General features: G+C 42.8%; 1 protein-coding gene across 5 annotated transcripts in view; it reads left to right on the top strand.

The window, feature by feature from the left end:
* Positions 1–19,090, top strand: part of SNX14 (sorting nexin 14) — a 609,680-nt gene that overhangs the window by 250,315 nt on the left and 340,275 nt on the right. For 2 of the 5 annotated variants that reach the window (XM_085611047.1, XM_085611045.1), the window contains exons 15-17: positions 448–506; positions 1,676–1,702; positions 10,565–10,700. In XM_085611047.1, the coding sequence (XP_085467173.1) occupies positions 448–506; positions 1,676–1,702; positions 10,565–10,700 (222 nt within the window). The remainder of the gene's footprint in view (positions 1–447; positions 507–1,675; positions 1,703–10,564; positions 10,701–19,090) is intronic. The other 3 variants (XM_085611049.1, XM_085611048.1, XM_085611046.1) reach the window with 2 other exon arrangements.

The raw sequence follows: 19,090 nt of genomic DNA, 5'->3' as shown, positions 1-19,090 counted from the left end.
AGGGATAAAGGGGGAAAAAGGTTTGCATTTAGATAGCGCTTGTTACCCCTGATGGGGTGTTAAAACGCTTTTTTGGTGAGTAGCACACTACTCCGGAACCCATAAGGATAAGTTACTCACCTGTAATCCTAGTTCTCCTCCAGGGGTATCCTCTCAAAGTCACAAGCACTGAACATTGCGATAGTGCACTTGTCCGGGAGCCCATATTTTGTGTCTGGTGAGGTTCTGTTCCTGCATACACAAACTGTTGACATGTAATTCTCCCCCAGTTGCTAAAAGTTGAGCATTCTGGGGTGCCCCTCACAATATTGCTCTTTTATACTCTTGAAACAAAGCCATTGTTAATACAGGAGTGTCAGTATTCATTATGCAATTTAGACACATCCGTCTAATGAGAATTATCAAGCACATTCTAGTGATAGAACGTAACTTTTTTTTGTGTTTCAGTATTTTAGACAACTGTTGAGAGGAGCTGAATCTCCAACACGAAATTCAAGACTGAACAGGTAAGCTACCTCTTCTGCCTTTTTGTCCAGTGAAGGTGGTGAGATGTGATGTCCCTAAGATTAATCTGTGGACTCCATTAAAGTGGATAGGGTTCCTGCCTCCTTCATGCCAGTCTGGCTCAGGAGCCCACCTTCACCTGCTTGATACTGTGCCCAGATTTTGATCAGCAAAATGCTGGTTTATGGCTATGATATGCACACATTTCTACCACTAAATTTATAATTCCTAACCTGAATTTGAGCTGATTGTGGAAAGTGTCAAGTACCCTCTTTAGATATGGTTCGGTTTCCTCCAAATGTGCTGCTATCCATAGGCGATTATGTATAGAGATTCTAATCAGAGACCTTTTCCCTTTGTAGCACATGGCCATCACCCCCTGACATTGCTTTAAGGGCAGCCTGTGCCACCTGACAGTGAGTGACCTTAACATCCGGCAATACAGATATCCTTTCACCCCATCTTTGTAGTATGGGCTTCTCACTTTCCCAATGGCTGGACAATTGCATAAAAAAGGAAACAATTTATTAAAAAGTAGCTAGCGCCAGGCAAATGAATATCATCTAATTTTGCCCACCACCCCAATAAAATAGCCTCGAGCTAGATGGTTTACTTCATGAACTGTTATTTATTATTGCTTCCTGGAGTGCAAATGCTCTTCTTTGGTCGAGTAGAATTTCTACCAATTGTCCGTGGTTCCTACTAAATCCAATTGTGTCATATAGGTTTTTGGACAATGATCTGTAAGCAAAATAAGTTATTAGTAGCAAACAAAATACCAGCTGCAACCAATAAACACCATTGGGGAACAAATGTTACCTGCAAGACTTACCTAGAAACAAGTAGAACGTTCTTCATTGTAGTTCTGTAGCTCCCAAAATACCTATAGGCTGTCAACTGGAGCCAGTAAAAAAAAATTTGTTCTCTTTTCTGCTCACTGGAATTACCACCAGGGCTCTCTTAATTTTACTTTGTCCTAGGTATTGATTACATCTGTAGTTAATTTATTCCTGGCACTCGCGGTGGCTACTCATTCAGATTTTTACACATGAAGACGTGGCTTTTATGTTGGCATTGTATGAATGCGTTTGTACTAGTCTAAAATATTTTGTGTCATTGTGCACCTGCATGTCATGGCTTGTGGTGTAATTCCTTATACCTGTTGTTACAGAAGTAGCCTGAGTTTGGATGATTTCCGGTAAGTCTTTAGCCAGCATGTTGATAATATTTCAGTGCAAGCTGCTTGAGTGGTGTTGGTCTGCACACGAGAAGGCGTTACAGCATACTAACTTACGTTTTAACCACATACTGCCTTTAGGATCCATCAAATGATGTGGAATTCACTTTGCACAAATTAATTCCTTTCAAAACCGAAACTCTGCCTTTCTAGATGAAGTGAATAATGTTGTTTTTAGTTTAAATTATAAAGTTAATTAGGAGTATTTAAATAATATTAATAAGATAGGATATTATTTCTTAGAAAACCTAAAAGAATTCTATAATAAAAAATGAAAATTAAAACCAAAAAGATAAACTTGAATTTTTTTTCTATAAATGTTTGAGGTTTGAATAGAAATACAATGTGTATATAAGGTATTTGTCTAGATACACACATATATGAATACATAGACGTGTTTAATGTATTCGTAAAACTGCTTGTAGGTGTGCCTTTAAGGCATTAGTAACATAGGGGTGTGTGTGCATATATATTAGGGAAGTATCATCAAATGGCCCCAAAGTTATTAGCAAAACAAAAAACACTCTTCCTATTGAAAGTCTGACCTAACTCAAACTATTAACATACAGTAATTATATATTACTTTGGGGACGATTCCGATGCAGGTCGGAAGGGCACCGAACGCGATCCGGCCGGAAAAACTACGAGCCGTACGCGTGTTTTCCAGCCGACTCGAATAGCTGTACGAGCGAGCAAGTACGATACGAGCTACATGAAATTCACCGACCGAGTCGTTTCCGGGTCCGAACCGCTCCATATGTCTCGGTCGGAAGCTAACAGTGGCGTGCAATGGATGCGATTTACGACCGGGCCAGTATGATGCACGCGTCGGATAGCCTGTGCGAGCCGAAGTTTCCGGCTGGCAAAACATCTGGGTGGTTGCCTTTGGGGGTCCGCGTTGGACCAACTGACACCTGCAGCCCTACGACTCGGACCCAGGGGGAGACCCATGGGTCTCCCCAACACAGGCATGTACGGTGCGGAAGGCACCGATGCATACCCACTGCAGGAGGCGCACTTGTCTGGGACGTACTCATTCAGTCAATGGGAGCCCATGTACGCGTCGTACGACCGGCTCCCATTGACTTCTATGGGAGTCCGACTGAACCGAGTCCGGCAGCATACGGCCGCATCGTACTCGCTCGGTCGGACTGCAGGACTCCGGCTCGGTCGGAAAACACTCCGGATCCGGCTCGGTCGGTGTGCTTTCCAACCCAGATTGAAATCGGCCCCTTTATGTTAAAAACACCATAGAAATTCACTGGAAAAAAAAAAGCTTACAAGGACTTTATAGTTAGGTTGACGTTTTACCCACACAAAACCATAGAAATTCAGCAGCTATAGTTATACATAAGTTAAGAAACTCTAATTTGTGACCTAAAGTTACTAAACGGCACAAGTTATAGTTTCTTCATTTTTTGGAAAAAGCATTGGTAGTGCCAATTAGTCAACGAGGTTAAACCTTCTGGATTTGCCAATGCTTGTAATAAAAGCTTAACTGTGTACTGTGAACTGCAACCCGCTGTAAAAATAAGTGTATAATCATTATGACCTAACATATCCCGAAACAGAACACAAATACACTTGAGAGAAGTTGCAGCAATAAGAATTCCTGCCCTGGACAAATTGTTTTGTTTGGATGCATAAAATCATGCACTAGAAATATCTAACTATTCTGTGAGCATCGACTTTCTGGTGTTATCCAAGTTCCTCTCAGCCCTTTGCTTGTAAATTCTCCCAAACCAAAATTGAAAGACTATGTGGTGCATAATATTTTGTATGCCAGACTTTCAAAGCAGTGGGTACTTCACAATATTGCAGAAAAAACTGGTAAATACATATGTACTATTTCTGCTGCTTCTGTGGTACAGAATGAAGTAAACAGTTTTTACTCCAGTCCATATTACAGAAAGATTTATACACAGTGGGAAAAACATGGCAGAAATTGATTCTGAAACCACATCTAAGACATGCTATTGCATAATTTAAAATGAGCAATATGCACTTTATCAAATAAATCATAGTCCACGAATGCACCTTTAAAAATAAAGCATACTGAGCTAGTGCTATTTTTGCTATTTGTATAATACAAATGAAAGAAACAAACCGCTTTTGCTCCCTTCCATGTTACACAAGCAGCCCTAATGATATCTTAAAATGGCCCCAGGAAGCTATTTATGGGGCATCGATTTCTCAAATTCCTATAAGCATTTATTAACTTTTAATGACTAATTCATTCTTGGTGTCCCCACAAACAAGAACATTATTGTACATATATGTCGATTGAATCAATTGTTTTAGGTTCGCTTATAGTGGTAGGTGAGGGGGAGTCTCTGCATCCAATTTAGCATCTTATCATTGTCAGCCTCATCATAGTAGCCAATACCCACTATTGTTATTAAGTTAGCAGTTAATGAAGGAACATTTCTGTTGTGTGTTATTTTTATTTTTTATGTATTTATTTTTTACGAAATTATTTTCCCAAGAGTAAGTTAAGAAGGGAAAATAAACAAACACAACATGCAGTGCATAAAATAACTTGTTTGTTTTTCACGTTGAAGGGTCCTAAAGGCAGTATCGACAGCATGACCGGGAGATATGCAGAACACAAATGTACCAATTCCATACAATAATGGCTGTAGATTGAAGAAGAATGCCTAATCATGCCTAATGTCTGTCTGTCTTTTTTCACTTACAATTGCTGCCTTTTGGATTTTTTTTTACATTTCTGTATACATAAGTTGTTCTTGCTCTGATCAAGATTGCAAGCACTGCATCGAACTGACCGCACTAGAGCAGGCTGGGTTGTCACGCCAGGGATCATCATCTTCATCTGTTTCCCCTCATACTCAGTCTGCCCCAACACCCCCATCTGGCATTATGCCGCCTCTCCCTGGAGCTGTACAGTAAGTTAGGCCCTGTTTTAAAGCCACTCGCCGCTATGGGGATGCATGAACTACTGCTTCAAAGAATTTGCAATCATTATTTCCCTGCTATTCTGTTGTTTGTCGTTCTGGGCACAACCTGATAAAACATATTTTTTTAACGCACTTTAACCCATTTTTAAATGCAACTGCATCAGTGTTCTCCCTCAATTTGAGCATGCTATACTTGTTGAAATTATGTTTATGTTAGGAATATGACGCAAAATCTTTTTAATATTGTCTTTGCTAGTTTAATGTTAAAATTATTTTGACCCTTACTTAATGTTAACTTTTTTAATCCGAATATTCTAGCGTTCCATCTGCTGCAGCAAAGAGACACTATAAACTCAATGTTAAACGGTACCAGGTTCTACAGCTAGTTCTTTGATGTCCCTGCTAGAACAATGGTCTCACTTAAGCAGATTTGCTGGAAAATTGGTCCCTGACTTGGACTGCCGGCAAAGAACCTGACTGCCGTAATTGGTTAAAGAGCAGCTAGAATTTCAGTCCTATTTGCTATTATAAATTGCTGTCTCCACATGTGTTCGCTTCCATGACTCGATTCTTTCAGTGACTGATGAAGACGTAACATTGAAGTGAAAACAGATCATGGTGACAAGTTGTGTTTTGAGCCTTTAATGATTGCACAACTTTCCCATACTGCGTTCCATTCTTCAAAAATAAATTCAAAGCTCTGTGTGAACTATTTTTAGCAGTTTAACCAAAATGTAAACAAAACCGGTTGTGTTTACTGTCCGTTTGTTGCATAGCTTGCTATTGTGGTGTATCTTTGAATAATTAGACCCCGTTAGGTAATATCCTAAAGTGCTTCCTGGAACATAGTTGAGCCCATCCTGATTTATTGGTATTAGGATGAGACCAAATGGTGAAGCATGCCAATATTAGAGTGGGTCAATTCCTTAAAAAGAAATAAACAAGGATTCCTGATAAAGATCTTTTTCAACTCATGCTTCATCTATAGACAAGTAGGACTGTAGGATGTAAGTAGTATATTTGAATAGCCATTAACTTCAGAGTCCTGGAAGCATTTCCAGAACTGTGGTAGACCTCATCTGAATTTAGCTATGTATGCAGCTTTTTCAAAACTGTTCCCAGGGGTGCCTGGGTAGTTTCAAAATTTGTAAAGAGTCCCAAATATTGATTCATTACTTTACAAACCCATTTACATCCCAATTTCATTGATGTCGAACATTGTTCAGCAGTGGTCAATTTTATAAATCAATACATTGCATGGTACTTAGTTTGTAGATATTAATTTCTAGCTACTTGATACTATTACATAAGCGGTGATGGAGGGGAATTAAATGAGTCCACAGTCTTAATCAGTCGTTATTCCTCATGTAGTGCGCTCTGATTCACATATATACTGCTTCAAAAGGCCCGAATCATTACAGTGGTTTGTGGTGCAAATCTCACTGGCTTGTGGTGGAAGTCACGTCTTGGCACTGCAGGGAGAGGCAGTCAAGAACAAGGACCTATCATCTTTGCAAATGAGACAGTATTCAGGGTTCAGGTAGATTGGAAGTCCCATGAACATTAAATTGGGGTCATGATTGTAAGTCTGCGTTCCACATGTCTCAGTGTGTTGATGGAGGAAGAAAAACCTCCTTGAAAAGATAGGTTTTGAGCTTTCTGTTGAAATGTATTGAATGATAGCAGACCTGATTAGTGCCCCCAGCATTTGGATTGATCATTCCCCATTGTTGATACTATTGAATATGGATTGCATACTTAGGATTGCCTTGTTGGCTCTCAAATTGGGATTTTCCTTAGAGGAAAGAAATTAAGCCAGAAGTTATTTCAGAAATCCGCCCTCCCATGCCTTGACCGTGATGCAGAGTAACTTGAATTCTCTCATCTGCCCCAACTGAAGAACTAAATCAGAGCCTTGCTACTTGATTTTGTAGCCACCATAGTTCAATAATGTCTTTCTTGGTGACTGGCAGATAGATGATGCAACAGCATCTGAGCCCAAATAATACTAGAGCCCTTGCTAATCTTGTGTGATGTCCTATTTATTAAGAATATTAATTAGTATAATACCAAGGCACCATTTCCTCTTATAATTGCCGTTACCACTTTATCTTTGAGCCGAGTATTAAAAAGTTGAAGGACAGAAGATTAACAGTGGGCTACATCAGAAGATGTGTTTTGGGAACAATAGGTGTAATACTGTTGTACAACATCTATTTCTTATTTCTTCTTTGGGCTGTGTGTGAGGGATGTGGCACTCTAGAGTATCTGGTTTCCCATACTTGTGGACTGGTTTTGACTGTATGACTTTACATTGGCTGTAACTTGATCACTCTTGTTCAATAAGTAAGTTATGTTTTGGTCTAGAGTATTTTTGTACTGGTCTTGGTCTAGAAACCTGACTGAAAAATATCCACCGAATGAACAGCCAAGGAAGTCTGAAGGCAGCTGGCCAGGCGGTTCGAGGTCCCTCGTGTGGAGAACAGAAGTTTGAATATCTGTTGATAACTTACTAGTCTTTGCTGCTTTTAGCATAGTTTTTGTCACATAAGTAAGAGTGGGACAAACCTGATAAAGGTAGGTATAAGATGAGAGTTTCTTGGAATCTGAAGCGAAGTCCTACAATTCAGAGTCCAGCATGGCTTGTTGTACTTTCCTGTGTGCTGAGGAAAGACTAACCAACCTAATGTAGTCTTCGCACTAAGCACAAGCATACGTTGGTATCTTATTATTGTGGCAGGAGCACAGAGCATGAGGAAGTGTTCATAAGCTCTTGACTATCTCAGAACCCGTGTAATGGGACAGTGGTGACCGTTAACGCTATACAATGTATTCAAATGACGATTATTCTGTAGCCTTCTCTTTTAATGCTCTCCTGCTACAAACTGTGAAACATAGTGGGCTGTAGACCTAGGTGCTAAGTTCCAAGTCAAATGGTCCAAAATTTCAGTCAAACACCCACCTCCCAATAAACAAGATGCTCACACAAGTCAAAGTATATGAAGATTTGTAAGGTACCAAGAGTCTCAAGGTCCTAGTCGCTCCCAGTTATTAGAAGTCTTTATTCAGTCAAGACCCGGTCCAGGCGGAAATGAGACCAGGACCCTGCTGGTCATCTCGTTTTTTGAATGGGGGCAGATGTTGCAGTGGATTAACACCCACTGTGAAATCTCTTATTAGTATCCAACTTGAGGGGCTTGTATCCCTAAAAGAAAATGCAGGTCATGGTCATGATTTTCGATTGGCAGAGGTCCCTAGGTGATGGAATCGGAAGGCTTCGTCATTACCTTCCCATTAGAATCCCCAACACTAGTTATATGTATCCAACTACAACTTGAAACTGTCTTATCTTTGGAAAAGTAAAAACCAGAAATATATATGTAGGGAGGGTGGCTGATACATGCAGCCTAAAGAAATGGGATGGTGTGTGGTGCAGGCTCACCAGAGAGATAAAGCAAAAACATGTCTTTGCAGATCCACAACTAGGCAATCCCTTGTTACTTTGTATCTAGGCCAACTGGACTGCATGAATGTTGTGGCTCCTTGGCTTATTTGTCTATTGCCGTATCATTTCCTTAGATCAGTAAGTCAGTTGGTCTGTATGTAGGTCTGGAGACAGTGTCATGGATTAGATGTTGTGAAGGTCTACGAAAGAGCGAACCCTGCCATTAGCCAGGGTGCCATCCCACACTTAATAGTTCACGTGAAAGGAGTCGCCTATCTTCCTGAGATGGTCCCGGATAGGAGGAAAACGACATCAGTAAAAACAAATCCTCTTTTTCAATCTTGTAACTCTTGGTTGGATATGAAGCTTAATGCAGAGAAGCAATGGATCATCTCTCCCTGACCCTAGGCCAAGGAGAACCGTCAATCCAGAACATAATGTAGAATGTCCAAAAATTACTATGGCTGAAAGGACCAAAAAGCAGAGACAAATATAGTAGGAAGTGGGTAGTGAATGTGATAAAGTATTGTTAACAAATTTGTTGTAGGATTAAAACAGGCGATGCCATTACAGGAAAGCTATGACTTCGTTTTGGTAATCTCCTGTCGTAATCCTCTGACAGACTACCATTTTGGAAAGAACATTTTATGAGGCCCAGCCACACCCGTTTATTCCACGCGTCTTCAATGGTGGACATTACTGCAGGAATGCATGTTGCTCAGAATACTTATTGCTTAGACTTCACTGATTGGTGGTGGGGTTTCCTATCTCTTTCATTGGTAGCATACTTTTAACCCTGCTCAGTGCAACTCCCCCAACTCTATTTTCCCATACAGTTGGTTGAGCACTGTGAGTGAACTAGTCCTGAGTCCAATCAACGATCTGATATTTACCAGTTCTGACTGCCCTGATGCTACCTGCACGTAAAGCCTGCAAAATGTGGACAAAGAAAAAAAACAAGTTTAACATTCTTTGAATGTTGAACTTTGCAGCCTGCAGTTCTTGCTTGACGGTCCTCTAAACCATTGCAGAGCACCTCCTCAGATTGACCACGATTTCTTAACATCAGCTTGGTCTAAGTATGCCCAGCATTGTCCTGCAGCATGCTGGTCTGGCCATATGAAAAGCAGAATGTCTTCCCCTGTATGTTTCCTTCTCATGTAATCTTCCGGTATACATGTTAGTTTGCTCCTTTCCTCTCAGGGCAGTTCAGCTCCTAATACTCATTCTGGTGGAAATTTCAAGGAGTTCAGGAATCTGTGCTTGGGTCAAGCCTGTCATTGACTGAAGGTGACCTTTATTTAGCAAACGTTGGGGACCCAGGTGTGAAGCATGAGCCTACCAAAGTCAAGCTTTGTTGAAAAATGTACATTATCTTCTATCAGGGGAAGTGCATCTTGACCCTTTGACTAGCTATTGCGGGCTCTACATGTTGTACGTATCATCAGGTCAGTCAGAATTGGTCAAAATCATGGGGTGGATTGGACTCTGGACTAGTTCATTCACAGTATTCATCCAACTGTACGTGATTATGGAGTAAGGGGATTTGTACCGAGCAGGATTGAAAGTATACTACCAGTGAAATAGATGGGAAGCCCCACCACCAATCAATGAAGTCTAAGCAGTATGGATTCTGAGCAACATGTGCTTTCCTGCAATAATGTCCAACATGGACACAAACAGACTTTAGGGAAAATACACCAATTTGTCTAGCAATGCACACGGTATCCCTGAGAACAGGCCCCAGCTCTATCAAACACAGTGACACACACATATATATACATATCCCATTCAAGTGTAGTCAAGGGATTCAGTTATGTGGGACTAAATGGTCCTTAAACCGGCAGAGATAGTAGTCAATCTTTCTGACATGGTTGTATGTAAAATGGGCTTGAGCTCTTGTACTATAATCCCACTGCCAACGACCCCGGTCACATCATAGTCTATTATCAAGGGACAGCATCCATCTCCATTGATGAGGATGCATTTTGGGTTTATCTTCTTTCGAAAGAGCTAAAATCTGTTAAATGTAGGCTTGTGAAATAGGCAATGCGTTCCATTGGGCTCACAGATTGAGTTCTCCTTGGAGTAAATCAATAAGATGCCATGCCATAGAAAAAAGAACAGGGCAAGACATCTCATCTTTGCAGAACTTTAAAGGAATTGCATGTGGCAAGTCGCATTGGAAAAAGGAAATCTATCGTCCTCTCTCCTTCTTGAGAACATTGGATATAAACTTGCTCAGCATTGAGTTTACAGTGTCTCCTTCAGTTTGCATTACGTTACGTTTATAGCTCCTTTTACTGAGCTATAAAGGCACTAAAATATATATAAAACCCGCTGTAGTTTGATGTACGAAATCAGCGGGCCTAATGATTTTTTTTCCTGCATACAGCTGCTTTCTAAACCAGTGCTACATTTTACTTTGGAATTATATATTCTTTTACATATGACTTCTAGGAGCACACAGAAAAGAGGAGAATCATTTGGAATCAGCAAAATAGGAAACAAAATCAAAGGTGTATTTAAAGGTGCAACAACGATGGAGGGCGCTATACTACCAAACCATGGTATGACTGAAACAGAAAATGACATGGTGAGTCGTGAGATAATATTTTCATGTTCTGTCATGTTCATTTTATGAACCCTAAAGAGAGGCGAGCTGTTATAGTCTTATTCACTTGCTGTACATTGCAGTGAAAATATAAAGTAGGAATAAAAATGTGTTCATTTCTACTTAATTCCTTGGAATTATATTTCCCTATTACAGTGGCACATATGGAGTGAGTGTGAGGCATGTATTGGAGGAGGCAATGAAGGAGTACCTACTCCTGAAAAGTGTCAGTCTTTAATGTGTGCTGTGTGACTTTATGCTGTGTAACGGTGCTGCAGCAAAGTAGATTAGGTAGAAATTAAATAACCAGAAATGAGCACTGGACAAGTAACTTCTCCTTGAAAAATAAATATAGTGCAAGTCGCAGTTTTCTTATGTATGTAATGCAGCTACTAAATAAGTGAAAAGGTTGAATTAGTGGCCAGGCATTTTTACTTCTAGCTCAATATCAGATTGATAGCTGTTCTTCAAATATGTAATATTTCATTGATATTGGTGTAGTAATATTTGCATACTTTTGCCAGAAACTCAAATGTATAATACAAGGAAATCCAAGGCAGAGACATTCCAGGGATGATTTTCTTCATCTAAACCATTTCAAGCAGATGAGACTAAAGTGTCCTACAGACTGAAGCTGAGGGGTGCACTTTATTTTACTTTGGGTATTGTATTTATTTTCTCGAATAAGCTATTACATTGGTTGACGGAGAAAATTCTAATTAAACAGCTGTGCAGTGCAGTTCTTTCATTGGGCAGGTGCAGGTCTGCGTGCCACAATTCTGCTGTTGAGGGCTTCATCTGCAGCACCCCTGGCTTCCTCCCTTGCCTAGCCTTAGTGGAGGTTGAGCCGGTTGGGTGACTCTGCAAAATAGAGAGGAGTTTGGGTTGGTATTGCCGTTTATCCTGTGCAGAAGAAGTCGCCAGTGCCGTGTTGCAGACGTCCAGTAGGAGAGTGGAGAGACACTACAGGATCAGCTGTGGCAACGCCAACAGAGGTTGTGTCGGTACGTTGTTTCAGTGCAGAGTAAGCTGTGCCTCTCGGAGTTGTCTGACTTCTTGCCCAGTCGAGGAGCAGAGCTGGCAAATAACGGTGCAGCGGCTGCTGCCACTTAGACTGCACGGTTAAAGGGAGAGGCAAGCCAGGGTCCGAGCAAAGAGGTGGGGGACCCTGTAGGGTTGGAGCCGGCCTTTCTACAAGAAGGAGCTACCTGAAGGTTTACAAACCCATTTGATCAAAGCTCAGCTGCTGCAACATCATTAAGAAGGGGAGTACCTGGGAATTGGTGCACACATTCACAAAGCAGTACTGCCTTGATAAATTGATCTGCAGAGTGGGTCATTTACCCCGCTCAGTCTGCAGGACTTTTTGGTTTGAATGTACTCCTTAGAACCTGCAGCTTTTGAAAGGTACTGATTGGGTATCTTTCCTAAATGTGAGGAGTCTTGTTAGAAGTATCCATCAGAAGAACAAGTTACATACCTTCAATAATTCTCAATCTGGTGGATAATCTAGCTATCTGGTGATTCTTCATCGCCTTTCCATTCTGCGGAGTGAATGTATATATATTCTAAAAAGGTCCCAAGTCAGTTTCTATCTTATTTTAAATGTGATGAGTCTGCGGTTTATTAGAGTTAGGTAAGTTACATGGCTGACCACACTCCTTCCCCTTTTATCATACACCCACCTTCCTTTCAGATGAAACATCCAGTGAGGTGGGGGATATACTGTTTGCTTATAAGCTCAAACTGAGTAATTCAGTTACAATGTCCATCCTGCTTGGTTAGTCTAATACATATCCCGACATGTCTTTAAAAGGTTTGCTGCCAAATAAACTTAATTCGTGGGGTTTGTGGTAAGGGTGTTTTCCCGAGATTTATAAATAGATACATTATTTACATATTTTAAATTGTAAGTAAGGTTGAAAAATTATACAAATATATAATAATAAAATATATTTTAGGTTTAGGTTGTTACATGAAAACATCACAAATTAGTTATATACATTTAGAGCGCAAATATTAAAATATATGTTTACAAATAAAAAAGAAATAATTAGGAAAATAGAATTTAAAGAAATTATATGGGCACAGGTAGGGATTGTGATCACTTTAGTGGTGGTCATGATAGTGGTAAAACTGATGGAAAACGTACCTTGAAATTGTGTGGGAGTAGACGCAAAGACCCATAATCTAACGGAGATCAATAATCTATTGGAGATTGATGTATTAACTTAAATCCCCACCTATATATTCAGCTCCTTGTAGGAAGGTGGATATCTGACTATGGTTACCCCCAACTTTTTGCCTAGTGTCTAGCTGGTTTTTCGACTTAGTTGGCCTGAGATCCTGCCATTCAGGGTCTCAGGCTGTCTGCTCTCTCTGTAAAATGGACTCCATGTACCCTAGGTACATAACCAATTGGTAAGGATCACCTTATTGGACCCTGTACAGTGTACACTAGGTACCCAGGGCATAGGTGTACCCTAGGCCTCCCAGGGGCTGCAGCATGTATTATGCCACCCCTGGTCTGGCCTTCCAATCAGACACAACTGGCTGATCACTCAGCTGGGGCAAGGTCGTGTAATCACCCCTTGCTTAGATATAGTATGCCTATATCTGCCCTTATATATAGACACATGTGTACCTATCAGTCACTCCTATGGCAGGCCTTAACAATCCTGGAGGCAGAGTGCTTGGTAACATGTGAGATGGTGCTCTAGCATGAGCTGAGCCTGTCTGCAGCTTTCGGAACCATGTCCTTATAGCTGTTCTATGATATAGCCTACCATATACTCTTAAAGTGCCTTATAATCTTAAACGGTTATGGTAACTATGGTTGGGCTGTATCAAAACATGTCGTGTAAGGTGTCTAACACTTTGGAATAATACCCCCATACCATTTCTGGTGATGAGGATATTATTCCTCCCTTCTAGAGGGAGAGACATGTTAAAATCCTACTTTGCTGTGTAACCTCTGACCAAAGCCTCAGCATCACAAAATGGATGCTGCTGCCACAGACACAAGTCTGACCTCCTGCTGCTGGGAGTGATCCCAGCCAGGGAGGCCTGGACAATAGGTTTCCTGCTTGGGGAGGTGCTAGCACCTCCCCAGACAGCCTTTAGTGTATTGGGGCAGGGTGGGCTGAAAGGAATGAGACATGCCTGGGGCACACAAGGTGTTCCTTGCATAGTCCAGTTCAAACCGGCGCTGGGGCACTCCAGCCCCAGCTCTGGCGCGAAACTGGACAAAGGGAAGTGGGTGTAACCACCCCCTCCCAGGTCCCACCCATAAGGCGTGACCTAGCAGGTATCCCAGCCCCCCAGATTAGTATAAGAGTGGGAGTTGGGCCTCAAGATTTTAGATTATCCTGAACCTGCAAAACTGAACAGAAACTCTGGACCTTCGACATTCGACGAAAGAAGAAGACTGAAGAATCTCCCTTGTAGCCAAGGAGTGGCTACCCTGTGCAAACAGGCACCATCAAGTGACTACCCTTTGCTTTGCGAAACGTTCGACGAGGAACCGACTGCAGAGCCCGACCAGAGCCTTGATTTCCAGACTTCTCCGACCCTCATCCACATCTGCAGCAGAGCTGAGATCCGTGGAGGCGACGAGCGACGTGGGACCGGCTACCTGGGAAAAGTGGCTAGTAACTTACAGCGCAGCTTCTGAGGTACCCTCGAAGTTGTGCACCGGGGATTGAGAAGCCCCAACCCCAAGCACCATCTGCACCGAAGACCAGCCCCCCACACTCCACGAGTCCTGCGTGGGGCCCTTCAGCATTTTCCTGCTTGCCGCGTCTGTCCGGTTGCTTGCCCGCTGGCTAGTGGCCTCTGTGACGACGCTCCCTGAAATCTTCTGCGCTGGTTTGGCTCCTCCAGACTGGCTCCCGCTTCTCTGCAAAGAAGAAGCACCCCAGACCTTCCTGGTCTGCACCAGAAGCAAGTCCCTTGTTCTTCGTGGGTTCCGCTTGCCAAGGCTTGGTGAGTCCTAGTCCAACTTCGACGCCGCCGACAGCAAGAGCCTTCGTGGGACAGCTCGCCTCCTGGTCCTGGTCGCCCTCGACGCTTCCTGGTCCTCCTGGCTGCAGCGACAAGCTTCACCTTCACCTGCAACTCTTCACGACATCGCCTGGTTCCTTCCTGGTTCCACGTGGTCACTGGCTAGTGACCTTGACTCTGTCCCCTCTGCTTGCAGGTTTCTTCTCTTCTTGATCCCAGCCTTGGGATCCACCGGACACTCTCTCCTGACTGCCTGTCAGCATCTTTCTTCAGGCATCCATAGGAGTCGACGACGAAAACGACGCATCTTCACCCCTATGCACCCGCAGCCTGTGGGCTAGGTAACTTGGGTACTCCGGTGCTCATCAGGATAGTGACTATCCTAGTGTCTAGTTTTCAAGTCTCAACTTCCTAGCTACTCCGGAAGTGTCCTAAATCTATCTATTTCTAAACTGTAACATTGCTATTGACTTTTACGCATTACGCGTGAGTGTTTCCACTCTGCACACGAATCCCGTGGGCCTCCCACTTCCTAACTAACGCTAGTGTAGTGTAGCCCCAGCGATTCCCTAGGCCTAGGCCTATTCTATTTCCGTGACAGTGGTTCTTATACCACTTATTTAGTATATGGTTTGCGTGGCCCCTAGGGCCTAACTGTATTACTTACCTGTGTGACTTACTGTATGCATTAATAAGACTGTGTTGTACTTACCTCTAAACTCATAAAGAGTGCTGAGGGTTTGCTTAGAATAAATACACTTTATTTTATATATATATCTGTTGTGGTGTCCTTTCATTTGGTATTCAAGGGATTATATATGGTATCACAGCTGGCTTCACATGCCATTCAGAGTTTAGCCTAAGACTGCTCTTGTCCATGCTACCACTAGGATAGCTGGTCTATAAGGTTGACTTTACAACCAATCACCATAAGGGTATTTGGACTGATATAAGGTGTACACTATAACTAGTGACATCATACATCAGGCCAACTTCTCACACTCCTCATTTAAAGAAGGCTCAGTTCTGACATTACCAAAGCATGCCGTAATTAAAGCTCTGCTGTAGAAATACCAACTGCATCCAGGATTACCTACCATCTATAGATATAGTGGCAGTCTTATTTTAATATCCAAACTTGTGGTGAAGGTGGTGGTGCAGAGTTACTTTTCTTTCCTTTCTGGAGATATCTTTGCTTCTGGGTGGCCATCTGTTAAGGTGTTGATTCTAAACATTGTACAGGACCTGGTTTTACTGTCATCCATGATGAAGAGCATCTGACCAAGGCAACTTGTCTTTGTTGCTGTTCTATTCTGTAGCTTTAATACAGAGACCATCATATTCTGCTATAATGCTTTCAGTGAGTGGTCTACATGTCCCTATTAGCTAATATGTCATGGAACCAGTTATTTCAGCTACAACCTCTTAACTTCATCTAGGTGACAAACTTGCCAGTCGTTGGAGCTTGAGCTACTCGAAAGATACATTTGACTTCCGCAGAACCTGATTCACCAAGCAGAGGGACTTTGTGAAACCTTTGCTGACAGATATCAGGTCTCTTTGTTCCTTATGTAGCATTTCTGACACAGATTGAGCAATTTGTAGAGAAATACTGACTCCAGCTAAATTGAGCTATAACTGACTCGCTTATAAAAAAATGTTAGCTGCTAGAAGAAACTCCATCTTTCCCATAAATGATAACATTGAATATGTCTTGAAATGTCCACTCCAAGCATATATTAGGTCACAATCACGCCAGGGTTATATTGAAATCAAGTTATTATACATCTTCCAATTTGCAGTCATTCAAGAAAATCAGAGTTGTATATGTATGCAATTCAAAGTGAGTATTGTTGGAGCCCTGGTAAACTCTGTCCTACATTATGCCAACTCTGTACACAAAATACTGAAGTCTATCCGTACAGCAAACTTGGTCCTTGGACTTAATAGAGGGCAATTTAATAGGATCCTTTATTTCCTGCCCATCCGTGATTAGAATATCAGTGCCCTCATGAATAAGGTCATTTTTTAGTTGACATCTGTATCCCTTAGTCACTGAGTTAATCTGTTTGTGCCGGATTGGCCTTTGTGTTTCCTATCGACAGCGCTGCCTAATACACTTTGCTTGGAAGGTGCCATGCATTTTATTTTGCTGGCCCTTCATTAATCAAAGCTTCTTAATGTCTAAGAAACGAACTAGCTGCAAGAAATTTTGATTGCTGCTGAAAGAGAAGGGTCTCCAGCACTACTCGCTGCGATCAACCTTCATTCTAAGGTCTGATAGGTATTTCATGGAGACTGTTTGTTTTGCCTGATTTGGCACCACTTCATCACTTACAGCAGCTCACATCCTAGATCTGCTCTCTTAATGTCCGCAGAACCTTCCCACGTTCCATTCTGATGACCTCACACATACACTACACGTCTTTCTTCAAGTGGTGTGCACATTTACAATCTCATTTGATAGTTGCAATACATAAACAGTATCTCATGAGAGAGAGCAGCAAATTATCATTTCAACTATCAGTCATCTATTTTATTTTTCTGTCAAGGGATGATGATCACTTGTTCCTCGAGCAGTGGGAATGTTTGCTCTTTCTTTGAGTGGGAGAAACATTCCTAATGCCGAGGTGTGATCTATACAATTGTCGAAATGTAGCCCCATGCTTTAGAGCACTTGGGTCTGATGTTTCGTCATGTGATCTCCCACTCAACCACGTTAATGAAATGGTGATAAGTCATTTGATGTATTTATGGTATTTTAATTTTCTGCCAATTTGATCAGCTGGGTTCTTCACATCAAAGTAGGAAGGAGAGTGACAATGATAAGTCAGCAGGTCCTGTTGGAAGAGAGACATTGAAGAGCAGGCAGCCAGTTAGGTAAGTAGAGAAAAGTTGAGCCTTGAGTGCCCTGCAAATGGTTCAAGAAGCATGAAGGTCGCAAACTACTCATGGTTCTCTGTGGTATGTCTGGAGAAAAATTATTCTGTGGTGAAGAGGTACTAAGAAAGAATTCTAGAATGTTTGGGAGGGATTCTAACTCTTTGGGAAATAAGATTCTGTAGTAGGGGATCTCTGTGTATAGTCATAATCTAGTGAATAGTCCCGCCCATGTGCGCGGACCCCGGAGCAATAAACAATAATCTCTAAAAGGTGACAAATCATGCAGACCTGCATACACCTTTAAGAGAGAATTTAATTTAAAGACAGATAATGCAGCCTATACCCACAGGCTACACTGTCCAGTACTTCAACTAGAATTCCACCAAAATCCACAAACAGCACTGCCTGTCCAGTTTTTCTCCACATAGGAAAAAACCCTGCCTCTACCAGCAAAAGCCTCTGGAATGATAGAGAGGAAGGAGTGGACAGACAAGCCCCATAGGCTGCCATTATGTGGCTTGGAACAGGATACTGTGCCTTTAAGAAAACTTTCCAGTTTTCCAGAACTTTCCCCAGTATCCCAGAATGCCCAGCAGGTCCCATTTACTTTCAGTTCTTTTTTCCGGCTCCTGCTAGCAGGACCCTGGAGCATTGAGCTCTACCTTTTTCAAGGTTTTCATTGAGATTTTGGCAATTTTTGTCACTTTTTCTTGTGTTTAGTAGCTGGTACTGTCAACATGCCTGGCTTGTTCGACAAGTGCCCGGAATGTGGTCGACAGAAGGCTAAAACTGACCCACACGAGGTGTGCATAGCTTGCCTTCCCCAGTCCCACGTGCCTGAAAGCTGTACCATCTGCCACTCGTTTTCAGCAAGAACCCTGAGGGACAGGATGAAGAGCAGGCTTCAAGCTCTGGAGGAGCGAAGACTGAAGGCACCAGGTGGGTCTGGAGGGGCTGATTTGGCCCATACTGAGGCCTCTGGGGGGCTCCCCAGGGGCAGGAAGACCAGTAAGCGCTCCCGCTCCCCGTCGACGTCGAGGGCGTCGACGGCGACGTCGAGGAGGATGACCACCGTCTGTTCGCCGTCTCCCCAGGGCTCTGGGGAGAAGCGGCGTCGACGATCGCCGTCGAGGGACCTGAATAGGCCGCCGTCGACTACATCGGCGTCGTCGGCGACGACGCCGTCTTCGGCTGCGTCCAGCGGTCGACGTCGAGAGAAGACCCGGCGTCGGCGTTCGGCGTCGAGGGATCGCAGCTCGCCGTCGATGAAGAGAAGGAGATCGCCATCGAGGCGAAGATCACCGTCGAGGCGGAGATCGCCTTCGAGGCGAAGGTCGCCGTCGAGGCGGAGGTCGCCGTCGAGGCGGAGGTCGCCGTCGAGGCGAAGGTCGCCGTCGAGGAGAAGGTCGCCGTCGAGGCGAAGATCGCCGTCGAGGCGAAGATCGCCGTCGAGGCGAAGGTCGCCGTCGAGGCGAAGGTCGCCGTCG

The sequence above is a fragment of the Triturus cristatus genome, chromosome 6, assembly GCF_964204655.1.
Source record: "Triturus cristatus chromosome 6, aTriCri1.1, whole genome shotgun sequence".
Classification (NCBI taxonomy): domain Eukaryota; kingdom Metazoa; phylum Chordata; class Amphibia; order Caudata; family Salamandridae; genus Triturus; species Triturus cristatus.
This window is presented reverse-complemented; position numbering and strand designations above follow the sequence as displayed.